Raw genomic sequence first — 25,299 nt, 5'->3', positions numbered from 1 at the left:
GATGTATCCAGTTTCTACCAGAGTAAAAGGTTCTTATAGGTCAGGGGTATTCAACTCTTACCCTACGAGGTCCGGAGCCTGCTGGTTTTCTGTTCTACCTGATAATTGCACACACCTGGTGTCCCAGGTCTAAAGCAGTCTCTGGCTAGAGGGGAACAATGTAAAAATGCAGTGGAACTGGCTCCGGGGTCCAGAGTTGTGTTTGAAGGTTCTAGGTCATGTAGCTTCAACATGCACACGCTCTTGCGATCTCATTGGTTGCATCAACACGACGGCCGTACCCTACTTCCTGAATTGCATAATAGAGAACAATATTATTATTAGAGCCCTTAGAATAATGGTTCCTCAAAAATTGTAGATCATAATCCAACATGGAGGTGAGTTGCACAGGAGCTTAGGACGTCAGCTCACCTTATCTGAACAGACAGCTGTGTCTGTGGTGGCCAATCTAAAAGCGTATGACCCCTGACCTCAGAAATGGAGGCGGAATAATCATGTTATGTGTGTGTGTGTGTGTGTGTTTGTGTGTGCACATGTGAATCTGCACGTGCGTGTGTGTGTTTTGATACAGGGGCAGCAGCCAGGAGCTAAGACCACAAGGTGACTGATTGACTTATCAATGTCCCCTTGCTCAAGTAGCAACACAAAGTCAGGGCCACTTTGATAGGGTTAGCTAACTGGGACCTGTGATATAATTACGGGTCAACAATGTCAGCCCTGAATATTCTTATAGTGATGAATTGGGTTGAGCCCTGTATACCCGGCCTCAGATCCAAACAATGAACACGTGCACAGTATTTGTAGCCCTAACCTATTCAATATGCAGATGTTTTCAGTATCATATCCTAGAGTAACCTCTAGGGGTCTAGGATAAATAAATTCCTCTGCAATATACTAGGTACTACACAACTTACATGTACACAGTATAATAGCATAGGACTGGTAAGCTGCTGCCTATCGGTTGACCCTGTACACAAATAGAGGGAGAGTACATGGGGGAGTAGAGGTGCTGGCTAGCATTTCCCTGATAAAGTGGGTAAGAGGGTTTCACTTCTGCCACAGGTTGTGGGCAATGTCTGTAGCACGTCCAAGCTGTCAGAGCAAGTCATCAAGACTAGACATCAAGAGCGGCTTTGTCATGCTCTCCATGCAGTATCACTTTTCATATAATAGGAGAGATGACAGAGATAAATAGTTAGAGAGGGAGAGTGATCGTTAGATAAAGAGATCGTAATGAAGAGAGAGTATCGTAATGGGTGCTGTTGGCAGTCTCATATTGAATACTGTGTGTGATATTTGGCCTCTCTGCTGGTGTAGGTGCGTAAGCGCAGTAAGGCGTGCAAAGCAGGACTGCGGGAGGGTGATGAGCTGGTGTCCATCAACGACCAGCCATGTGGAGGTCTGTCCCACGCCCAGGCCATGACCATAATCGACAGCTCCCCAGGAATACTACACATCCAGGTCAAGAGGTCAGAGAGCAGTTAAAATCACCATTGATGGGTACACCTGTCTGTCAAATAACCCTGCTGTTAACACATTGTTTTACATACTATATTAGCATAAAGTGCTACTCCATCATAAAGTTTCACTCCATCGTGAAGGGCTACTTCATCATTAACTTCAGGATTGGTGGGTCCCCTACGGAATGGTTGCGCTAACGTAGGCTAATGCGATTAACATGAGGTTGTAAGTAACAAGAACATTTCCCAGGACATAGACATATCTGATATTGGCAGACAGCTTAAATTCTTGTTAATCTAACTGCACTGTCCAATTTACAGTAGCTTTTACAGTGAAATAATATCATGCTATTGTTTGGAGGAGTGTACAGCTTTGAACATGAAAACTTATTAATAAACAAAGTAGGCACATTTGGGCAGTCTTGATACACATTTTTGAACATAAATGCAATGGTTCATTGGATTAGTCTAAAACTTTGCAGATATACTGCTGCCATCTCGTGGCCAAAATCAAAATTGCAACTGGGCTGGAATAATACATTATGGACTATCTCTTGCATTTGAAAGATGATTGTTAAAAAAATACTAAAGAAAGGTTGCATTATCTTTTACCAGATCTATTGTGTTATATTCTCCTACATTCCTTTCACATTTCCACACACTTAAAAGTGTTTCCTTTCAAATGGTACCAAGAATATGCATATCCTTACTTCAGGGCCTGAGCTACAGGCAGATAGATTTGGGTATGGGTATGCGAAAATTGAAAAAAAGGGTCTGATCCTTAAGCAGTTTTAAGTTTTACTCCATCATTACATTTTAATCAATCATTACATTTTAATCAATCATTAAGTTTTACTCCATCATTACATTTTAATCAATCATTAACTTTTACTCCATCATTCATTTTTACTCCATCATTACATTTTACTCCATCATTAAGTGCTACTCCATCATTAAGTTTTTTTCCATCATTAAGTTTTACTCCATCATTAAGTGCTACTCCATCATTAAGTTTTACTCCATCATTAAGTGCTACACAAATAGGATAAGCCAGAACAGTATGACCAACAATAGTTAAGTAACCGTGTTGTGAATTTGCTCCTACAGGGCGCCGGCAGGCTTCCAGTCCGTGGTGCTATTGACCCGCGCCCCATCACCCCGTATCGACAAAGAGTACCGAGCCACCCTGCGCGCCATGTCCCCCTCCTCCAGACTGCACCACACAGCCACTGTCATGGAGGTCCCCCATGGCAGGTCCTCCCTCCTATCCCCCATGGTGCGCAGATGCCTCACCTCGCCCCCAGGCAGCGAGGCCTACTACGGGGAGACAGACAGTGACGCAGAAGTGGCGGCCAACGAGAGGCAGAGGAGGCAGAAGCACAGAAATCCCAGCAACTTATCCGGAAAAGCCTTCGGTAGAGCATCCCCGGAGGGAGGGGAGACCTCAGAGTTTAGCGGCTATGACAGTGCCCCAGATGCCCGGGTCTACCCAGGCATACTGGATGGCAGAGGAGGGGGGGAGGGCCTGCCAGGGGTGGCCCGCAGGGAGGTGATCTACCAGCCCCCTCCAGGGATGTGGTCCTCCCAGACCTCCACAGAGACATCCTCCATCATCTCCTCGGCTGAGGACCAGGTCTCAGGGCAGGACAGAGTGATGGAGGAGGACAGAACCTTCCAGGAGCCATCCAACGTTGTCCCACTAGTGTCACCCGAGAGGGCAAAGGAGGCCATGCAGCTGAGCTCCCGTAGGCAGATGGTGCCCATGGTGGGGCCTATAGACACCCCTCTGGACGAGGAGCTCAGTGTCACCTACATGGACAAGGCCAAGCAAGCCAGTGAGTATACAAATCATGACCCATGGGGTGATACGGGATTTGTTACTGTACAAATAATTAGTCATGTAATGGCTAGTTGAGGTCGTCACTGCATAACAAATGACATTGTCCTCTCAGGTAAAGGCAGAGTGTTCCCCATGAGGCAGCATTAGTCTGCAAGGGGCCATTTTGAGGCGGTCCCTTCTACGTAGAACAGGGGCTATATTTGTCCCCTGGTTCAGTTGCCCGGTAACCTGAGCACTGCATGTATGAACTGAGGAAAGCATTTCCATGCAGCTGCTATCTGGTATCAAATAGCAGAGTCCTTCTCCCCTGTCTCACTTTCCCTCTTTGACCACTTTTGTATATCACTTCTGTCCTTCTCCTCCACTATATTCTCCTCCATTGTTCATGTCTGGATACATCTCGCTAAGACTGAAATAAAAAACAAGGGTACGTTTAAGAAAAACATACATATTTACATGTATAAGTAAGATACGTGTAAAAGTGAGCAAACAAAATATGATCACATTCCATTCATGCACATATGAATATACAAAATACACACACGTGGTGTCTTTGGCCGGATGGTTAGGCACCGATACACCAATAGCTAATAATAGTGAGGCGGGGTTGCCCTCTGCTCTGATCAGTCTGTCAGGCAGCTGATGCATGGACCAGTGACCTGGGCTAACAGCTGAAGAATTCATGTTTGTGTATCAGAGTTTAAGAGGTTTGCTATGGGATGACGTTTCGTCACAGATGTTTCAAACGCTACACTTAGTCCAAAGGAACACAGAAATGTATGGTTTTCAGATAAGGCCAAGAACGGATCAGTAAAAGGAATCAATTATGTCGGTGTGAGAAAACATATCAGCCACTAAAACTCATTTTGAAAAGCCACCCAAAGCAGGATCACATAAGTCGCTGGAGTCTTTTGAGTTTGTCAAGCAAAGACGATCCCTGGACAGATGGACTAAATGGAAGATTAAAGGGAAAATTCCATAAATTAAAATGCTTTGTTACAATAACAGATAATCTCTGTTGTCTACTGTAGAGTATGTGATCATTTCATACTTTATGCCAATAAATAAACTCCTTACAAAGTACATAAATGTAAAATAATTACAACATGTCCACCTGTCAGTCGTCAACTTCAGGACAGGGAGGGCTGAGACTATTCGAAGAAGTTGCTTTTTTAAGAAGTTATCGAAATAAAATGCCATTAATCCCTAGGTGTCCCTAATTACAGGTTCACCTTCACATGTCCTGTTCAGGGACACTGCCGGTGACAAATTAAATAACAAATCCTTACACGGTTGGGCACATTGGGATCATAGATTTAGCCTCCCTACGCTAATTAAAACCATAACAAATTAATTGAAATGTACAACCTCTGCCTAGATGATGGGACTTTCTGTTAACACTTTCTGCTATTTGGTGAAGTTAGTAGCTGGGAACTAGGGATTTTTCCATTTCCTTGGTTAATGTGAAAAGCCTGTGGCTTGCCAGTCATTTTATCAAATGTGCTCTGGTAGCATCTTAGAAGATGGATGCTTGTTGAAGACTCTCCCTGTTGTTTTTAGAACCTGGTGTCATGCTGAGTTCTCCATTTTAAAGGTTACATCTGGTCGTTCATCACTAGTAAAAAAAAATCCCCCTTTACTGTCGTCAATGCATCAAAGTCCACCCTATAAAAGACTATCCCGTGGTCTTTTTGTGTATATTATGTTAGATTCAGTTCCAATTTAAGTTGTTAATCAGTTCAGATTAATTATAACTCATATTAAAGAATTGAAAATACATTTCATCCAGAGCTTTTTAAAAAATGTAGCGACTGGACTGAAACCAGAAATGACCCTAACCAAGATGACATAGAAACAGTAATGGCATTTCTACAGACATGCCCACCCTAAAACATGCTCTCTGACCCCTACAGAACTGAACCGGGGTGACACGGTTCAAGACAAAAAGGTGAAGGAGGCCAGAACCAAGTGCCGCTCTATCGCCTCCCTTCTGACAGACGCCCCCAACCCCAACTCCAAGGGCGTGCTGATGTTCAAGAAGCGCAGGCAGCGCTCCAAGAAGTACACGTTGACCAGCTTCGGCAGCGTGGACGAGGACATGCAGCACAATTCCCCAGAGGAAGATGGTCTCTTCCCAGGAAGCGAGTCGGAGTTTGATGAGGATGGCTTCTCGGCCGCCCCCGACACCACCTGGGACAGTGACTACCTGGATGCGCTGGAGAAGAGGGCGACCGCAGGTGGAGAGCGAGGGGACGGGGCAGAAGATGCCCCCAGTCCCGGCCTGAGTGACATCTCTGGGAAGGGCGCCCAGCTGTTTGAGCAGCAGAGGAAGAGGGCGGCCGAGCACGCCAAGAAGGTGGCTGCCGCCCAACCTCAGATAAGGACCCAATCACCGAACCAACTACAGATCCAGGAGCAGCCTCAGCCATATGTACAGAGCCAGCCCCAGCCAAAAACACAACCACAGATGTACCAGTCTCAGCAGCCTATGGCACCACCGCCCCTTGTAGCCTTCCAGGAGGAGGCTCGGTCTGTGGCAGAGGGGCCTATGGCACCGGCCCCAGCTGCTCCTACTGCCTACAGCATGGCTAATGGAGACGTCGCCTACTCTCCAGTGAGCACGGCTGGCATGGTGATGTCACCCTTGACTGTGGCACCCAACCCAATCACCACCCAAGTGTCAATCTTAACCACTCACATACCTCCACCCCAAACACCGCTGCCAGAACTCTCCTCCAGCTCTGTTCTCAACAGAACAGCCCGCCCCTTCAACCCAGGGTTCGTGACCAACCGAGCCGCCACCGCTCCTGTTGTGTTCCGCCCCGTCGTCACCAAAAGTGCCCCGCGCCCGGCGACCTCTGTGTCTATTGTAGGACCTCCCTTCTCCACCTCATCAGAGCCGCCTCCAAGTGGTAATCCCGCCTTCTTCTCTCCCCCGTCCTCTGTGTCCAGAGGACCCTTCTCCACCTCAGCCTCAGCACTGGCGACTCATCCTCGTCCTGCCTTCTCTGTGGAGAACCTGGCAGAACCACCCATGCCCTCTGTTCCACAGGCTTCCTTCACAGCCATACCTCCACCCCCAGCACAATTCTCAGGTGGCCCCATACCCCCACCTCCAGGATCATTTGCCAATGTACCCTCAATTCCACCCTCATCACCATTCTCAGGTGCACCCATACCCCAAGCCCCAGTCTCAGTGGCTCAATCAGCCCCAGCTCCAGTGTCTTTTGACCCCATACACCAACCTCAAGTTTCTGTTGCCCAGATGCCCCAAGCTTCTGTCTCAGTTGTCCCACTCCCAAACCCCACAACTCCAACACCTATACTCAGATCCCCCATGTCCAAGGTCCCACCTGCCCCTGGTGGTCGTACCGGCATCCTCCTGGAGGCTCGTCGGTGCAGCGGCAGGAGGCCCATGTTTCGAGTACCTGCTGAGAAGAAGAACTCTCCCAACCCTGACCTGCTGAACATGGTGCAGAACCTGGATGACAGGCCCCGCTACAGAAGCTACTCAGAGAGTGTGATGGGCTTTGAGTCTGGTGCAGAAGAAGACCAGGGTGCTGAAGTCTGCCGGGGAAGGATGCCTCCACTGGTGGCCCCCAAACCTAGGGTCATCCACGAGGCCCCTCAGATCCCCCAGGAAGAAGGCAAGGGGGCTCAGCTGTTTGCCCGCAGGCAGAGCCGCATGGACCGGTATGTGGTGGACACTCCACAGGAGACCGCCTACCGGCAGGAGGTCTCCCACCCAGGGGTCGGGCCCCAGGATGCTCCCAACCTCGATATCAACTCACAGTGGAAGTTATCCCCCAACATCCGCGCCCCCCCGCCTATCGGCTACAACCCTCTGCTGGCCCCTTCCTGTCCTGTGGGGCCACAGAGAGATACCAGCAGGTCTGCCAGGGGGGACTGGGGAGGTAAAGGAGGGATCGCCTTTCAGAGGGAGGGAATCAAAGCTCTGGATTTCATGAGAAGGCAGCCTTACCAGCTCAACTCAGCTATGTTCGGGGGTAGTGTTGCCAAGCTGTCGGCGATTCCCTCCTACCAAGACCAGAGGCAGCAGCAGGGAGGGTACACTACTATGGTGGGTAGCACCATGACCCCTCCCAGACAGATCCCAGTCAAAGCGGCCCGTGTGTATGAGATCAAACGCTTCTCCACACCCACGCCCATGTCAGCCCCGAGCCTGGCCCCCACCGTAATCGCTCCTCGCTCAGCCACAACGCTGGGAGAGCGCTTGACCCGCTCCGATATGATCTCCCCAACCCCTGCTCCTCTCTCCCCACCCCCTGCCCCTTTCTTTGCCCCAGCTCCTGTCTCTGCCTCACCTTCCGTCCTTGCTCCTACCTATTCAGGGGGCCTGCCTGGACTGCCCAGAATCAATGTTACCCCTGTCCGCAACCCCATCCCCATCCCAGCACCCTATCCTGGAGTGTCCTACAGTGGGCTCCAAGGAGCAAAGCAGTTTCAGAGTGCCCCTGAGCTTAGTTTCCTTGCTAACCTTCCCACTCCCCTAAGGGCGAATGCCATGCAGGCGCCAAAACCCCGCTTCATCGCCACCAAGGTGGGCGTCCAGCCGTGTGTGTGGAGACCAGGTGCCATGTGATCAGGTGGGAGTGGGAGACTTTGTCTGTCACTAAGAACTGGACACATCTCAGCCATAAAACAAATATCTGCAAAACAATAAAGTAATAAGGTGGTCAAATACTGATCAATGAGCTTGTTCAGTACCTAACAAAAATGTTTTTACGAGTGCCTTGCAAAAGTATTCATCCCCCCATTTTTCCTATTTTGTTGCATTACAACCTGTAATTTGAATATATTTTTTATTTGGATTTTGTAATGGACATACACAAAATAGTCCAAATTGGTGAAGTGAAATGAAAAAAAATTACAAACGGAAAAGTGGTGCTTGCATATGTATTCACTCCCTTTGCTATGAAGCCCCTAAATAAGATCTGGTGCAACCAATTACCTTCAGAAGTCACATAATTAGTTAAATAAAGTCCACCTGTGTGCAAGCTAAGTGTCACATGATCTGTCACATGATCTCAGTATATATACACCTCTTCTGAAAGGCCCCATAGTCTGCAACACCACTAAGCAAGGGGCACCACCAAGCAAGTGGCACCATGAAGACCAAGGGGCTCTCCAAAACAGGTTAGGGACAAAGTTGTGGAGAAGTACAGATCAGGGTTGGGTTATAAAAAAAATGGAAACTTTGATCATCCCACGGAGCACCATTAAATCCATTATTAAAAAATTGAAAGAATATGGCACCACAACAAACCTACCAAGAGAGGGCAGCCCACAAAAACTCACAGACCAGGCAAGGAGGGCATTAATCAGAGAGGCAACAAAGAGACCAAAGATAACCCTGAAGGAGCTGTAAAGCTCCACAGCGGAGATTGGAGTATCTGTCCATAGGATCACTTTAAGCCATACACTCCACAGAGGTGGGTTTTACAGAAGAGTGGCCAGAAGAAAAGCCATTGCTTAAAGGAAAATTAAGCAAACACGTTTGCTGGTCGCCAAAAGGCATGTGGGAGACTCCCAAAACACATGGAAGAAGGTACTCTGGTCAGATGAGACTAAAATGTAGCTTTTTGGAAAACGCTATGTCTGGCACAAACACAACACCTCTCATCACCCTGAGAATACCATCCCCACAGTGAAGCATGGTGGTGGCAGCATCATGCTGTGGGCATGTTTTCCATTGGCAGGGACTGGGAAACTGGTCAGAATTTAAGGAATGGTGGATGGTGCTAAATACAGGGAAATTCTTGAGGGAAACCTGTTTTAGTCTTCCAGAGATTTGAGACTGGGATGGAGGTTCACCTTCCAGCAGGACAATGACCCTAAGCATACTGCTAAAGCAACACTTGAGTGGTTTAAGGGGAAACATTTAAATGTCTTGGAATGGCCTAGTCAAAGCCCAAAACTCAATCAAATTGAGAACAGACCTCAATCAAACTGAGAATCTGTGGTATGATTTAAAGATTGCTGTACACCAGCAGAACCCATCCAACTTGAAGAAGCTGGACCAGTTTTGACTTGAAGAATGGGCAAAAATCCCAGTGGCTAGATGTGCTTATAGAGACATATCCCAAGAAACTTGCAGCTGTAATTGCTGCAAAAGGTGGCTCTACAAAATATCAACTTTGGGGGGTGAATGGTTATGCATGCTCAAGTTTTCCGTTTTTTTGTCTTATTTCTTGTTTGTTTCACAATTAAAACAGATTTAGCATCTTCAAAGTGGTAGGCATGTTGTATAAATCAAATGATACAAACCTCCCAATAAATCTATTTTAATTCCAGGTTGTAAGGCAACAAAATAGGAAAAATGCCAAGTGGGGTGAATACTTTCGCAAGCCACTGTATTAGCCAGACTTATTAGATAGTCATCCATATCATCTATGATAATCATAGTCATCCATGTGATTGCAGTCACAATCACAATCCATGTGATTGCAGTCACAAATGAGCTTGCTTGTCGCACATGCGGTTGCTGACGTGTGTTTGTCTGGTTTGTCTGTTGAATCATTGTCTATCAGGACATTTGAATAGAGGAATTTGGTCCAGTCACGTCACACATACACAGTCGTCTACCCACTGTATGCCTGTCCTGGGGGAGGTTATGTAAGGCTTATCTTTCTACACAGTCAGCTAAATACTGTTTAAAGGGCCATGGTAGTGAGAAAGTCTGTACTGAATTATTCTTTGAAACTTGAAATGTTGACATGTAGGATTTATTTGAAGAAATATCACAGGAGGATTGCTGAGTTCCTGTGTCTTCCCTCTCTGATGAGAGGACAGAGGAAGAAGAGGTGAGGCTAACACAAAGAGTGGTCAAAACAGGGGGGGTCAGAGCAGCGCTGATTCAATGTGAGCACCATCAGACGAGTGCCAAGCACCATGATGCTTCACTCAGAGGAAACCACTGACATTTGGACCTCTCCAAAAGAGGTCATTGCTAATTTTTCATTGGGCAATGGCTAGGTCTAATATTTAATGGATCTAGGGCTGGGTCTCCTTTCCAGTCCGCTTAAGCCCTCCTTGGAAGATGAGAGGAGGGAGAAGTTCTGTTAGACCTTTCTGCATTCTGAGTGTTTGTGTTGGTGGTCAGATCCCTGGCTCCCAGTGGTCAGCGAGAAACGCTATCTGTTTTGGCTGGGCTCGTAGTCAACAGGTGTCTTGCTATCCTGTCACTGCCTATTTGCAGAGCTGATCAGACAGCGAACCGAACTGGACATTAACCTAGCACTTCCCAGACTAGTGTGCCCTTTCTGGATGTCTGGTGTCCATGCCACCGCTCAAGTTGTACTAAAACAAATGACACTAATGATGGATGTGTATTTTTTTAATTTATTGTGACTGAAGTGTCAAAAACATGAGAGGGGCTGTGGATATGGAAGCAGCAGGGACATATGGTCCCTGCCAAATGTTTTAAAGGGGTTTGGTTATAAACCCAGAGTCAAGGTCCTCACTGGCATTTAGAGGAGGGGAGATATGTCAAAGTGTGAAATGAGAGAAAAACTTTAGTTTGTATTTGTCAAGGATTTCCCACAGCCGTTAGAAATGACAAGAAAGTGACTAGGAAAGCCTGGGTTCTGAGGCCTAGTGAGGGAGGAGGATAGAGAGAAAAGAGGGACAACGACATTGGTGCCTCTGAAACATGGAGGTGATCAGGTAGTGTATAAAATGGGAGTTGACAGAGAATGAACCCAATCATGAATGGGACCATAGCCGTTCATATTATTCTAACCCTGAAAACAGCTGATGGCAATTAACTACAAATACATACAGGCTTTTGGATATGGATACGACCCCCATTCACTGACAGGGTTCATGACTCATAGCTTTCTCATGGTGGTAAATGGTTGTTATTTTTAGTAGTTTTTCAAATGTATAAATCTAATTTAACCCAACAGGGTTGTGTTGTGTTTATGTCATTATGGGTTTTAAAGTATGCAATATGTTGTGCATATGTGTAAAAATACAATAATAGACTTATAATTTCAGTGTGAAAATGTCTGTTAATAATGAAGCCGCAGTAAGAGCTATTCACTGACTGAGAGATGAGCCATTTTTAGAGGAATAAAACATAGACATGTCTCCAATTGTCTGAATCATTTGATTCCACACTGCTCCCTGTCGTTCACTGTGTGAAACTGCAATTATCAGATACACAATATTATTGTACGACAGAAAACCAGTCTAGAACAGGGTAGAAATCGACATGCAAACACAATGCCTTGTTTCCCCAAAACAACACATTTTTATCCAATTCAATTACACCATCGGAGTATCTATCGTCTGTCTGTCTTAGAGAATACCCATGTGATATTCAAAACATTTACAGTAAACCCAATTATAACACAGATTCTACAGCCAGAAATGTGTCTTTAAATTGTAAAAGGTAGCCTAACAAACACGCTACCTACCAACTGAATAGAATTAAGATAAGAGTTCAAATGAATATCAGTTCCAAGAAGCCAGTACAAAATCAGACTTTTCCTTGAAAAATAGGGACTTGGTATAGAGAAGCGTGGGGACACGGTCTCCCAAAGGAAGGGGTTAAAATAGCGACCTTAATCCAACACCTAGCAACCTCAACAAGAGGGTTGGACCTCTTTGCATAACAGTTAAGGTGTTGGCTTGAAAATTCGCTGGACCTGGGTTCAAATCCTGGTCGGGGCTACCCCCGACTTCGCTATAATATTGATTCTATTAGAAAATACAAAATATAGGTAGGCATATAACTTACATTTGAATAGGTCATGACCCCCCCCCCCCCCCCCCAATATTAGAGACAGGTCCATTTGACCCCCTCAATAATATACCATGATAAATGTGATTGATTGAGGAGTGGGAGGCCCCAATGCACAACTGAGCAAGAGAACAAGTACATTAGAGTGTCTAGTTTGAGAAACACACGCCTCACAAGTACTCAACTAGCAGCTTCATTAAATAGTACCCTCAAAACACCAGTCTCAACATCAACAGTAAAGAGGTGACTCCGGGATGCTGGCCTTCTAGGCAGAGTTCCTCTTTCCACTGTCTGTGTTATTTTGCCCATCTTAATATTTTCTTTTAATTGGCCAATCTGAGATATGGCTTTTTATTTGCAACTCTGCCTAGAAGGCCATCATCCCAGAGTCGCCTCTGTGTTTCCCTTTGTAATCTGTAATAGTTTGCAAGCCCTGCAAGCCCACGATTCGATCTTTGTCCTGTAGCAGCAGCTAATCTTCCTTATTTATATATTCAGAAAACAAATTTGAAAATGGTGGGGGGATAGCACTACTCATGTTTATGCAACCTTTGAATACTTCCAGAACCAACTTGAGAAAATCTACAATAGTCTTCAGGGATTTGGGTGCATGTGACATTGCACAGTAGTGAACTGGTTTATTTCTACTTGATTGCATTTTTCTTCTTGATTTCAATATGGAAGAGAAAAGGTACTGTTGTTTGTATGTACTGTTTCTTGATGAGTAGAAGGCCTATTAATTACATTTGAATAATTGTGTTATTCTTATACCATATTGGTGAAACAATAGTAGCAGTTCATTCAATCGGGGGAGGTGAGCAGGCATGGGGGGGCACAGTATGTTCCCTCCACAGGAGAATTGTGGCACCTTAATTGGGAAGGATGGGCTCGTGCTACTGGCTGGAGCGGAATAGGTTGAATCAATCTATCAAATGTATTTATAAAGCCCTTTTTACATCACCCGATGTCACAAAGTGCTGTACAGAAACCCAGCCTAAAACCCCAAACAGCAAGCAATGCAGATGTAGAAGCACGGTAGCTAGGAAAAACTCCCTAGTAAGGCCGGAACCTAGGAAGAAACCTAGAGAGGAACCAGGCTTTGAGGGGTGGCCAGTCCTCTTCTGACTGTACCGGGTGGAGATTATAACAGAACATGGCCAAGATATTCAAACGTTCATAGATGACCAGCAGAGTCCGATAATAATAATCACAGTGGTTGTAGAGGGTGCAACACGTCAGCACCTCAGGAGTAAATGTCAGTTGGCTTTTCATAGCCGATCATTCAGAGTTAGACACAGCAGGTGCGGAAGAGAGAGAGAGTCCAAAACAGCAGGTCCAGGACAGGTGGCACGTCCGGTGAACAGGTCAGGGTTCTGTAGCCGCAAGCAGAACAGTTGAAACTGGAGCAGCAGCATGACCAGGTGGACTGGGGACAGCAAGGAGTCATCAGGCCAGGTAGTCCTGAGGCATGGTCCTGGGGCTCAGGTCCTCCAAGAGAAGAGAGAGAGAAAGAGAGAGAGAAGGAGAAAGAGAGAAAAAGAGAGAGAATTAGAGGGAGCATACTTAAATTCACACAGGACACCGGATAAGACAGGAGAAATACTCCAGACATAACAGACTGAACCTAGCCCCCGACACAAATTATTGCAGCATAAATACTGGAGGCTGAGACAGGAGGGGTCAGGGGACACTGTGGCCCTGTTCGACGATACCCCCGGACAGGGCCAAACAGACAGGATCTAACCCCACCCACTTTGCCAAAGCACAGCCCCCACACCACTAGAGGGGTATCTTCAACCACCAACCTACTACCCTGAAACAAGGCCGAGTATAGCCCACAAAGATCTCCCCCACGGCACGAACCCGGGGGGAGGGGCGCCAACCCGGACAGGAAGATCACGTCAGTGACTTAAAACCTCTTCATACTACCCATCCCGGATCCGGGAGCGTAATCATCGCCTGAAACCTGCAAGATTTTCTGCGGGAGCCATCATGAGACCACTTGCTAAATGTGGTCCCTTTACGGCTATTCTTCAACATAAATGCATACAAAGACGTCACAATGCTGTAGACACCTTGGGGAATACGTAGAAAACGTAAGCTCATTCGTACCTCATTCACAGCCATATAAGGAGTCATTGGCATGAGGTGGTTTCAAAAAATTCCTGACTGGATTTTTATCTGGGTTTCGCCTGTATCGTCAGTTCTGTTGCACTCACAGACAATATCTTTGCAGTTTTGGAAACGTCAGAGTGTTTTCTATCCAAAACTGTAAATTATATGTATAGTCAAGCATCTTTTTGTGACAAAATATCTTGTTTCAAACAGGAACGTTTTTTATCCAAAAATGAAAATACTGCCCCCTAGTTACAAAAGGTTAATTAACCCACTCAAGTGACGCACCCCTCCTAGGAACAGCATGGAAGAGCACCAGTAAGCCAGTGACTCAGCCCCTGTAATAGGGTTAGAGGCAGAGAATCCCAGTGGAGGGAGGGGAACTGGCCAGGCAGAGACAGCAAGGGCAGTTAGTCGCTCCAGTGCCTTTCCGTTCACCTTCACACCCCTGGGCCAGACTACACTCAATCATAGGACCTACTGAAGAGATGAGTCTTCAATAAAGACTTAAAGATTGAGACCGAGTCTGCATCTCTCACATAGATAGGCAGACCATTACATAAACATTTAGCCCTGCCTCCAGCTGTTTTCTTAGAAATTCTAGGGACAGTAAGGAGGCCTGCGTGTTGTGACCGTATGTGCAGGTATATACGCCAGGTATGTCCGGACCAAATTACAAAGATAGGTAGGAGCAAGGCCATGTAATGCTTTGTATGTTAGGAGTAAAACCTTGAAATCAGCTCTAGCCTTAACAGGAAGCCAGTGTAGAGAGGCTAGCAATAGAGTAATATGATACAATTTTTTGGTTCTAGTCAAGATTCTAGCAGCCGTGTTTAGCACTAACTGAAGTTTATTTAGTGCTTTATCCAGGTAGCCGGAAAGTAGAGCATTGCAGTAGTCGAATCTAAAAGTTAAAAAAAGCTTGGATTAATATTTCTGCATCATTTTTGGACAGCAGGTTACTGATTTTTGCAATGTTACGAAGATGGAAAAAAGCTGTCCTTTAAATATTCTTGATATGTTCGTCAAAAGAGAGATCAGGGTCCAGAGTAACGCGGAGGTCCTTCACAGTTGTATTTGAGATGACTGTAAGATTAATTGTCAGATCCAACAGAAGATCTCTTTGTTTCTTGGGACCTAGAACTGGCATCTCTGTTTTGTCCGAGGTTAAAAGTACAAATTTGATGCCATCCACATCCTTATGTCTGAAACACAGGCTTCCAGGGAAGGCAATTTTGGGGCTTCCCCATGTTTCATTGAAATGTACAGCTGTGTATCGCCCGCATAGCAGTGAAAGTTAACATTATCTTTCTGAATGACATCACCAAGAGGTAAAATATATAGTGAAAACAATGGTGGTTCTAAAACGAAACCTTGAGGAACACCGACATTTACAGTTGATTTGTCAGAAGACAAACCATCCACAGAGACAAACTGATATCGTTCCGACAGATAAGATCTAAACCAGGCCAGAACTTGTCCATGTAGACTAATTTGGGAATCCAATCTCTCCAAAAGAATGTGGTGATCGATGGTATCAAAAGCAGCACTAAGGTCTAGGAGTATGAGGACAGATGCAGAGCCTTGTTCTGATGCCATTAAAAGGTCATTTCCACCTTCACGAGTGCAGTCTCAGTGCTATGATGGGGTCTAAAACCAGACTGAAGTGTTTCGTATAAATTGTTTGTCTTCAGGAAGGCAGTGAGTTGCTGCGAAACAGCTTTTCCATGTTTTGAGAGGAATGGGAGATTCGATATAGGCCGATAGTTTTTTATATTTTCTGGGTCAAGGTTTGGCTTTTTCAAGAGAGGCTTTATTACTGCCACTTTTAGTGAGTTTGGTACACATCCAGTGGATAGAGAGCTGTTTATTATGTTCAACAAAGGAGGGCCAAGCACAGGAAGCAGCTCTTTCAGTAGTTTAGTTGGAATAGGGTCCAGTATGCAGCTTGAAGGTTTAGAGGCCAAGACTATTTTCATTAATGTGTCAAGAGATATAATATTAAAAAACGTACATGTCTCTCTTGATCCTAGGTCCTGTCAGAGTTGTGCAGACTCAGGACAACTGAGCTTTGGAGAAATACGCAGATTTAAAGAGGAGTCCATAATTTGCTTTCTACTGATCATGATCTTTTCGTCAAAGAAGTTTATGAATTTATCACTGCTGAAGTGAAAGCCATCCTTTCTTGGGGAATGCTGCTTTTTAGTTAGCTTTGCGACAGTATCAAAAATACATTTTGGATTGTTCTTATTCCCCTCAATTAAGTTGGAAAAATAGGATGATCGAGCAGCAGTGAGGGCTCTTCAATACTGGACGGTACTGTCTTTCCAAGCTATTCAGAAGACTTCCAGTTTGGTGTTTTGCTTCAGGGCTCGGGTATTTTCTGTATGCCAGGGAGCTAGTTTCTTATGACAAATGTTTTTAGTTTTTAGGGGTATGCATCTAGGGTATTATGCAAGGTTAAATTTTGTTTTTCTGTTAGGTGGTTAACTGATTTTTGTACTCTGACATCCTTGGGTAGGTGGAGGGAGTCTAGAAGGTCATCTAGGAATCTTTGGGTTGTCCAAGAATTTATAGCATGGCTTTTGTTGCGATTGCAAACATAATAAAATGGTGGCCCGATAGTCCAGGATAATGAGGAAAAACATTAAGATCCACAATATTTATTCCAATGGACAAAACTCGGTGCAGAGTATGACAGTGGCAGTGAGTAGGTCCGGAGACATGTTGGACAAAACCCACTGAGTCGATGATGGCTCCGAAAGCCTTTTGGAGTGGGTCTGTGGGCTTTGCCATGTGAATATTAAATATTAATATTAAAAATGTGAATATCATCTGCCATGACTACAAGGTCCGATAGGAATTCAGGGAACTCAGTGAGGAACACCGTATACAGCCCAGGAGGCCTGTAAACAGTAGCTATAAAAAGTGATTGAGTAGGCTACATAGACTTCATGACTAGAAGCTCAAAAGATGAAAATGCAGTCATTTTTTGTGTAAATTGAAATTTGCTATCGTAAATGTTAGCAACACCTCCGCCTTTGCGGGATACGCGGGAGATATGGTCACTAGTGTAACCAGGAGGAGAGGCCTCATTTAACACAGTAAATTCATCAGGCTTAAGTCATGTTTCAGTCAGGCCAATCACAACAAGATTATGATCAGTGATTAGTTCATTGACTGTCTTTGAAGTGACGGATCTAACATTAAGTAGCCCTTTTTTGAGATGTGAGGTATCACAACCTCTTTCAATAATGGCAGGAATGGAGGAGGTTTTTATTCCAGTGAGATTGCTAAGACGAACACAGCCATGTTTAGTTTTGCCCATCCTAGATCGAGGCACAGACACGGTCGCAATGGGGATAGCTGAGCTGACGACTTACAATAATAGTGGCAGACTCCACTAAGCTGGCAGGGTGGCTAACAGCCTGCTGCCTGGCCTGCTCCCTATCCCATTGTGGAGCTAGAAGAGTTAGAGCCCTGTCTATGTTCATAGATATGATGAGAGCACCCTTCCAGCTAGGATGGGGTCTGTCACTCCTCAGCAGGCCAGGCTTGGTCCTGTTTGTGGGTGAGTCCCAGAAAAAGGGCTAATTATCTACAAATTCTATCTTTTGGGAGGGGCAGAAAACAGTTTTCAACCAGCGATTGAGTTGTGAGACTGCTGTAGAGCTCATCACTCCCCCTAACTGGGAGGGGGCCAGTGACAATTACTCGATGCCGACACATCGTTCTAGCTTTACACGCTGAAGCTATGTTTTTTGACCTCTGACTGTTTCATCCTAACCACGTTGGTGCCAACGTGGATAATAATACCCCTATACCCTCTACACTCGCCAGTTGTAGCCTTAGCCAGCACCATCTTCAGATTAGCTTTAATGTCGGTAGCCCTGCCCCCTGGTAAACAGCGTATGATCGTTGGATGATTCTTTTAAAGTCTAATACTACAGGTAATGGAGTCGCCAATGACTAGGGTGTTCAATTTGTAAGAGCTAATGGTGGGAGGCTTCGGCGTCTCAGACCCTGTAACGGGTGAAGGAGAGACCAGAGAAGACTCTGACTCTGACTCCGACTCCTTGCTTTTAATGGGGAGAACCGGTTGAAAGTTTCTGTCGGCTGAATGAGCGACACCGATTGCATTCCTACAACATTTCCTTCCAGAAGCCATGAGAAAATTGTCCGGCTGTAGGGACTGTGTGAGGGGATTTATACTACTATCTGTACTTATTGGTGGCACATACGCTATTTCATCCTTTCCTACACTTAATGTCCACCAGAACTGTTACCAGAGACTTGAATGTTCATTTCTATACAATAAGCCGCCTCCAACATTGTGTTAGAGAATTTGGCAGTACGTCCAACCAGCCTCACAACCGCAGACCACGTGTAACCACTCCAGCCCAGGACCTCCACATCAGACTTCTTCACCTGCGGGACGGTCTGAGATGACCCACCCGGACAGCTGATGAAACTGTAGGTTTGCACAACCGAAGAATTCCTGCACAAACAGTCAGAAACCGTCTCAGGGAAGCTCATCTGCATGCTCATCGTCCTCACCAGGATCTTGACCTGACTGCAGTTTGGTGTCATAACCGTCTTCAGCGGGCAAACGCTCACCTTCGATGGCCACTGGCAGATGACAGACAGAGTGTATGGCATCGTGTGGGTGAGCGTTGTGCTGATGTCAAAGTTGTGAAAAGAGTGCCCCATGGTGGCGGTGGGGTTATGGTATGAGCAGGCATAAACTACGGACAACCAACACAATACGTATTTTATCGGTGGCAATTTAAATGCACAGAGATACAATGACGACATCCTGTGGCCCATTGTCGTGCCATTCATTCGCCGCCATCACCTCATGTTTCAGCATGAAAATTCACACTTACATGTCACAAGTATCTGTACACAATTCCTGGAAGCTGAAATTATCCCAGTTCTTCCATGGCTGGCATACTCACCAGACATGTCACACATTGAGCCTGTTTGGGATACTCTGGATTGACGTGTACAACAGCGTGTTCCAGCTCCTGCCAATATCCAGCAACTTCACACAGCCATTGAAGAGGAATGGGACAACATTCCACATGCCAAAATCAACAGCCTGATCAACTTTATGCGAAGGAGATGAGGCAAATGGTGATCACACCAGATACTGACTGGTTTTCTGATCCACGCCCCTACCTTTTTCTAAGGTATCTGTGACCAACAGATGCATATCTGTATTCTCAGTCATGTGAAATCCATAGATTAGGGCCTAATTAATTCATTTCAATTTACTGATTTCCTTATATGAACTGTAACTCAGTAAAATCTTTGAAATTGTTGCATGTTGAATTTATATTTTTGTTCAGTGTATATCTGGTCAATCCAGGGCCGGCTTAATGCATGGGCTTACCGGGGCTGATGCCGCTGTGCCCAGGCCCATGGGGGGCCCAAGAGCCATCAAAAAAATATATAATGAAAAAATATATATACAGTGCCTTCAGAATGTATTCAGACCCCTTGACTTTTTCCACATTTTGATAGGTTACAGCCAAATTCTAAAATTGATTAAATAGATTTTTTCCCTCATCAATCTACACAGAATACCCCATAATGACAAAGAAAAAATAGGTTAAGACATTTTTTCAAATGTATTACATATAAAAAACTGAAATATCACATTTACATAAGTATGCAGACCCTTTACTCAGTACTTTGTTGAAGCACCTTTTGCAGCAATTACACCCTCAAGTCTTCTTGGGTATGATGCTATAAGCTTGGCACACCTGTATTTCTCCCACTCTTCTCTGCAGATCCTCTCAAGCTTTGTTAGGTTGGATGGGGAGAGTTGCTGTACAGCAATTATCAGGTCTCTCCATAGATGTTCGATCAGGTTCAAGTCCGGGCTCTGGCTGGGCCACTCAAGGACATTCATCAGAGACTTGTCCCGAAGCCACTCCTGCATTGTCTTGGCTGTGTGCTTAGGGGCGGTGTCTTGTTGGAAGGGGAACCTTCCTCCCAGTTTTGCTCTGGAGCAGGTTTTCATCAAGGATCTCTCTGTACTTTACTACGTTCATCTTTGCCTCGATCCTGACTAGTCTCCCAGTCCCTGCTTCCGAAAAACACCCCCACAACATGATGCTGCCAACGCCGTGCTTCACTGTAGGGATGGTGCCAGGCATCCTCCTGACGTGACGCTTGGCATTCAGAGTTCAATCTTGGTTTCATCAGACCAGAGAATCCTGTTTCTCATGAGAGTCTTTGGGTGCCTTTTTGCAAACTCCAAGCAGGCTGTCATGCGCCTTTTACAGAGGAGTGGCTTCCGTCTGGCCACTCTACCATAAAGGCCTGATTGGTGGAGTGCTGCAGAGATGGCTGACCTTCTGGAAGCTTCTCCCATCTCCACAGAGGAACTCTAGAGGTCTGTCAGAGTGACCATCGGGTTCTTGGTCACCTCCGTGACTAAGGCCTTTTCCCCCAAATGCTCAGTTTGGCCGGGCGGACAGTTTATGAGGAGTCTTCTTCCATTCAAGAATGATGGAGGCCACTGTGTTCTTGGAGATTTTCAATGCTGCAGAAATGTTTTGGTACCCTTCCCCAGATCTGTTTCTCGACACAATCCTGTCTCAGAGCTCTACGGACATTTCCTTCCTCATGGCTTGGTTTTTGCTCTGACATGCACTGTCAACTGTGGGACCATATGGACAAGTGTGTGCCTTTCCAAATCATGTCAATCAATTGAATTTACCACAGGTGGAGTCCCATCAAATTGTAGAAACATCTCAAGAATGATCAATGGAAACAGGATGCACCAGAGCTCAATTTTGAGTCTCATAGCAAAGGGTCTGAATACTTATGTAATTAAGGCATTTCTGTTTTTTTATTTTTAATACATTGGCAAAAATGTCCAAAAACCTGTTTTTGCTTTGTCATTATGGGGTATTGTGTGCAGACTTCTGAGGATTTGTATTAATGTAATCCATTTCAGAATAAGGCTGTAACATAACAAAATGTGAAAAAAGTCAATGGGTCTGAATAAATTCCGGATGCACTGTATATATTAAGGAAATCTATAACTGTACATTTTATATATACAGTGTACATTATATATGTGGTATATATTTTATATTTTTTCACTGCAGCTGCCAACCATAGGAAGACTCAGGAGCCCGCTCTCAATGAGTGTAGACAGCCTGCTGATGACACTCTGCTATTCATCAGATGGGGGGAGAACAGGATGGAGGGGGCCGATGTGGGTAACTGGGGGACCCTTCCTTGATTGGGTAACCAATTTTTTTTTTAAACTATACAAATCAATGTGACTGGTCAATTGTGTGAGTCAGGGGCTGGGCCCAAGCCCATAGGGGTCCAAGAGACAAAAGAATATAATAATGACCTACTTTTTTTTATTATTATTTTTTTATCCAACCAAAGGAGCCCGCTCTCAATGTTCAAAATACACTAGAGAGCATAACTTAGCCATATCATTTAGCCATGATTTGTTGATCCGGCCCAGGGTCAATCTCTAGAGAACAGTGAAATTCTAACAACCACTCACCACATGATGGCGCTATGGGCTATATTTTCAACAAATTCTGAAACCCAACAGCACTGGGGCACAACTCATTCGAGGGTACTACAAACCCATATTGTGTATCTACGCTACAGACACACAATCTGGTGGAGCATTTAGCTGGCATGTTTTCCATTTGTAATCCTGCCACTTATATATAGGGCTGTGAAAAGTATTTATGGCTGCTCAACACTCATTTTTACATTGCAGTCAGAATACAATTAAACATGGTGAAGGTATAACAGTAGAATTACAGTAGTAGCCAATATCTGTTATGGATAAACCAAGACTGTAATGTTGAGTCCAGAAAAAAAAAACAGAACTGGGTCCAATGCAGAGGGCGAGGTTTTAAGATAAAAATGAGAATTATGGGAAATAAATTAGGGATATCCATTCTCACCTGGGAAATCCACTGGGAGTGCGTTATACAGTTTATCATGCCAGCAGTTTATATTTGTGATTAATGGATCCATTTCCTATAACACAACAATTCCCCATGACACAACACTTCTATTCCAGAGTTTCATTCAATCTCAGCCCAGTGATAACAGTGAAGCATTGCAAGGTCCATTGTCAAGGTTAAACATTCAGGCCTCCTGTGTCACTGTTGACTTTCCGTCCTAACGGACACTTCAAATAAAGAGGCGAGGTGTAAATGGTTCATTTTCCTCTCTTCCAGGTGATGACGCAGGGACGAGAGAGGAATCAATGATGACCGCAAAATGAATCATCGCAAAGTGAGAATAAGAATGTGGGGGATGATGGCGCTCTTGGCTTTGTCGACTTACAATTTTTCCTACAGTAGGCTACATTACCCTCGCTTTCACGATAATGCAGAGCACAGATTTGCACAGATGTGCTTTTAAATGGGATAACTTGAATTGATCTGTGAGTATGTAATGTAACCAATTTACAAAACATCACACCCTAGTCTAACATATGGATCAAATAACACCAACAGGCACATACAGTACCAGTCAAAAGTTTGGACACACCTACTCATTCAAGGGTTTTTCTTTATTTTGACTACTTTCGACAATGTAGAATAATAGTGAAGACATCAAAACTATGAAATAACACATGGAATCATGTAGTAATGTCAGGTGTGCGCCCTCTCCGGCCTCTAGGTCTCGTTAGGGCGCACACCTGTCACGGCCTCGTTAGGGCGCACACTTGTCACCAGCGTTAGGCGCATAATGACACTCACCTGGACTCCATCACCTCCTTGATTACCTGCCCTATATAAACTCAGCAAAAAAAAAGAAACGCCCCTTTTTCAGGACCCGGTCTTTCAAAGATAATTCATAAAAATCCAAATAACTTCACAGATCTTCCTTTGTAAAGGGTTTAAACACTGTTTCCCATGCTTGTTCAATGAACCATAAACAATTAATGAACATGCACCTGTGGAACGGTCGTTAAGACACAAACAGCTTACAGACGATAGGCAAATAAGGTCACAGTTATGAAAACTTAGGACACTAAAGACGCCTTTCTACCGACTCTGAAAAACGGCAAAAGAAAGCTGTCCAGGGTCCCTGCTCATCTGCGTGAACATACCTTGGGTATGCTGCAAGGAGGCATGAGGACTGCAGATGTGGCCGGGGCAATAAATTGCAATGTCCGTACTGTGAGATGCCTAAGACAGCGCTACAGGGAGACAGGACGGACAGCTGATCGTCATCGCAGTGGCAGACCAAGTGTAACAACACCTGCACAGGATCAGTACATCTGAACATCACACCTACGGGACAGGTGAAGAATGGCAACAACAACTGCCCGAGTTACACCAGGAAGGCACAATCCCTCCATCAGTGCTCAGACTGTCCCCAATAGGCTGAGAGAGGCTGGACTGAGAGCATGCAGGCCTGTTGTAAGGCAGGTCCTCACCAGACATCGCAGGCAAAAACGTTGCCTATGGGAACAAACCCACTGTCACTGGACCAGACAGGACTGGCAAAAAGTGCTCTTCACTGACAAGTTGCAGTTTTGTCTCACCAGGGTTGAATTCGCGTTTATCGTTGAGGGAATGAGCGTTATACCGAGGGCTGTACTCTGGAGCGGGATTGATTTGGAGGTGGAGGTCTGTCATGGTCTGGGGCGGTGTGTCACAGCATCATCGGTCTGAGCTTGTTGTCATTGCAGGCAATCTCAACACTGTGCATTACAGGGAAGTCATCCTCCTCCCTCATGTGGTACCCTTCCTGCCGGCTCATCCTGACATGACCCTCCAGCATGACAATGCCACCAGCCATACTGCTTGTTCAGTGCGCGATTTCCTGCAAGACAGGAATATCAGTGTTCTGCCATGGCCAACGAAGAGCCCGGATCTCAATGCCATTGAGCACGTCTGGGACCTGTTGGATCGGAGGATGAGGGCTAGGGCCATTCCCCACAGAAATGTCCGGGAACTTGCAGGTGCCTTGGTGGAAGAGTGGGGTAGCATCTCACAGCAAGAACTGACAAATCTGATGCAGTCCATGAGGCCCCCCCCCCCCCCCCCCCCTTCGTACAGGGACACAGTGTTCCATTGCTGTTAGTCACATGTGTGTGGATCTTGTTCAGTTTATGTATCAGTTGTTGAATCCTGTTATTTTCATACAAATATTTGCACATGTTAGGTTTGCTAAAAAATAAACACAGTTGACCGTGAGATGACGTTTCTTTTTTTGCTGAGTTTATGTCACTCCCTTTGGTATCTTCCCCAGTCGTCATTGTTTCTGTTTCTGTTCTATGTCTGTGCGCTGTTCGTGTTTCTTGTTTTGTTCTTTAATTTATTACATGTTTTCCCTCCCTGAACTTGCTTCCCGACTTTCAGCGTACATTGTTACAGAATGACAACTCATCAAAGGGAAGCATCAGGGAGTGTCTTTTTGTTTTTGTGTTGGGGGTGATGTTGGGGGTGATGTCGGGTCCGGGTGTTGGAGCCGGAGCTACCTGGGAGGCCTCAGGCGGTTTGTAGGCTCCCATGACTCAGCGGGTTCGATAGGCTCCCATGCCGAAGCTGGCATGCTAGCAGTTACTTACATATACTTCCAGTCATTGCGCTAATGCTAGTTAGCAATTACACTAACACTAGTTAGCAACTTCCTTCAAATTTCATGCAGAGATATACAAATGGTATCCACAAGTTCATATGACTCTGGGGAAGTAGATAAAGGGATTCATTGCCAAAATCCTGAATTATCCCTTTAAGCAACGGAGAGAGCTGTGGATGTGTCTGAGCCAACAAATCAGCACCCACTTTGGTTTAGGCAGCTATATGACCATGAATACCACACAACTGCAAGGGCGCCCCTGCCTGGCAGAAAAGTGACAATCTATTCAAAGTTTGAAGTTAATTAATGAAGGGGAAAAGGGGCAAACCAATTACCTCACCCTCAAAACATACCCCCAGACACCCCTCCCTCCCTCCTTTGAGTCTATCTTATAAGTTAAGACACCCCCACCCCTCACTTTTCTCCGGTTCTATATATAGGCCCCCCAGACCATCTGCAATAATGATATTGCTCTCTTGATATCCCCATCAGCACTTTATGCCGTGCAAAGAAGTTTCGGCCGC

The 25,299-nt window shown here is 45.4% G+C and overlaps 1 protein-coding gene across 1 annotated transcript in view; it reads left to right on the top strand.

Annotated features, from left to right (window-relative positions):
• LOC110502390 (synaptopodin 2-like protein) overlaps positions 1-11,412 on the top strand; it is a 13,786-nt gene extending 2,374 nt beyond the window's left edge. The window contains exons 2-4 of the mRNA XM_021580378.3: positions 1,318-1,469; positions 2,568-3,295; positions 5,214-11,412. Coding sequence (XP_021436053.2) covers positions 1,318-1,469; positions 2,568-3,295; positions 5,214-7,903 — 3,570 coding nt within the window. The 3' untranslated portion in view covers positions 7,904-11,412. The remainder of the gene's footprint in view (positions 1-1,317; positions 1,470-2,567; positions 3,296-5,213) is intronic.
• Positions 11,413-25,299: the final 13,887 nt, after the last annotated feature.

The sequence above is a fragment of the Oncorhynchus mykiss genome, chromosome 23, assembly GCF_057628025.1.
Source record: "Oncorhynchus mykiss isolate SJ-2025 chromosome 23, ASM5762802v1, whole genome shotgun sequence".
Lineage (NCBI taxonomy): Eukaryota > Metazoa > Chordata > Actinopteri > Salmoniformes > Salmonidae > Oncorhynchus > Oncorhynchus mykiss.
The sequence above is the reverse complement of the archived record's forward strand: the minus strand, read 5'-3'. Positions and strand labels throughout refer to the sequence as shown.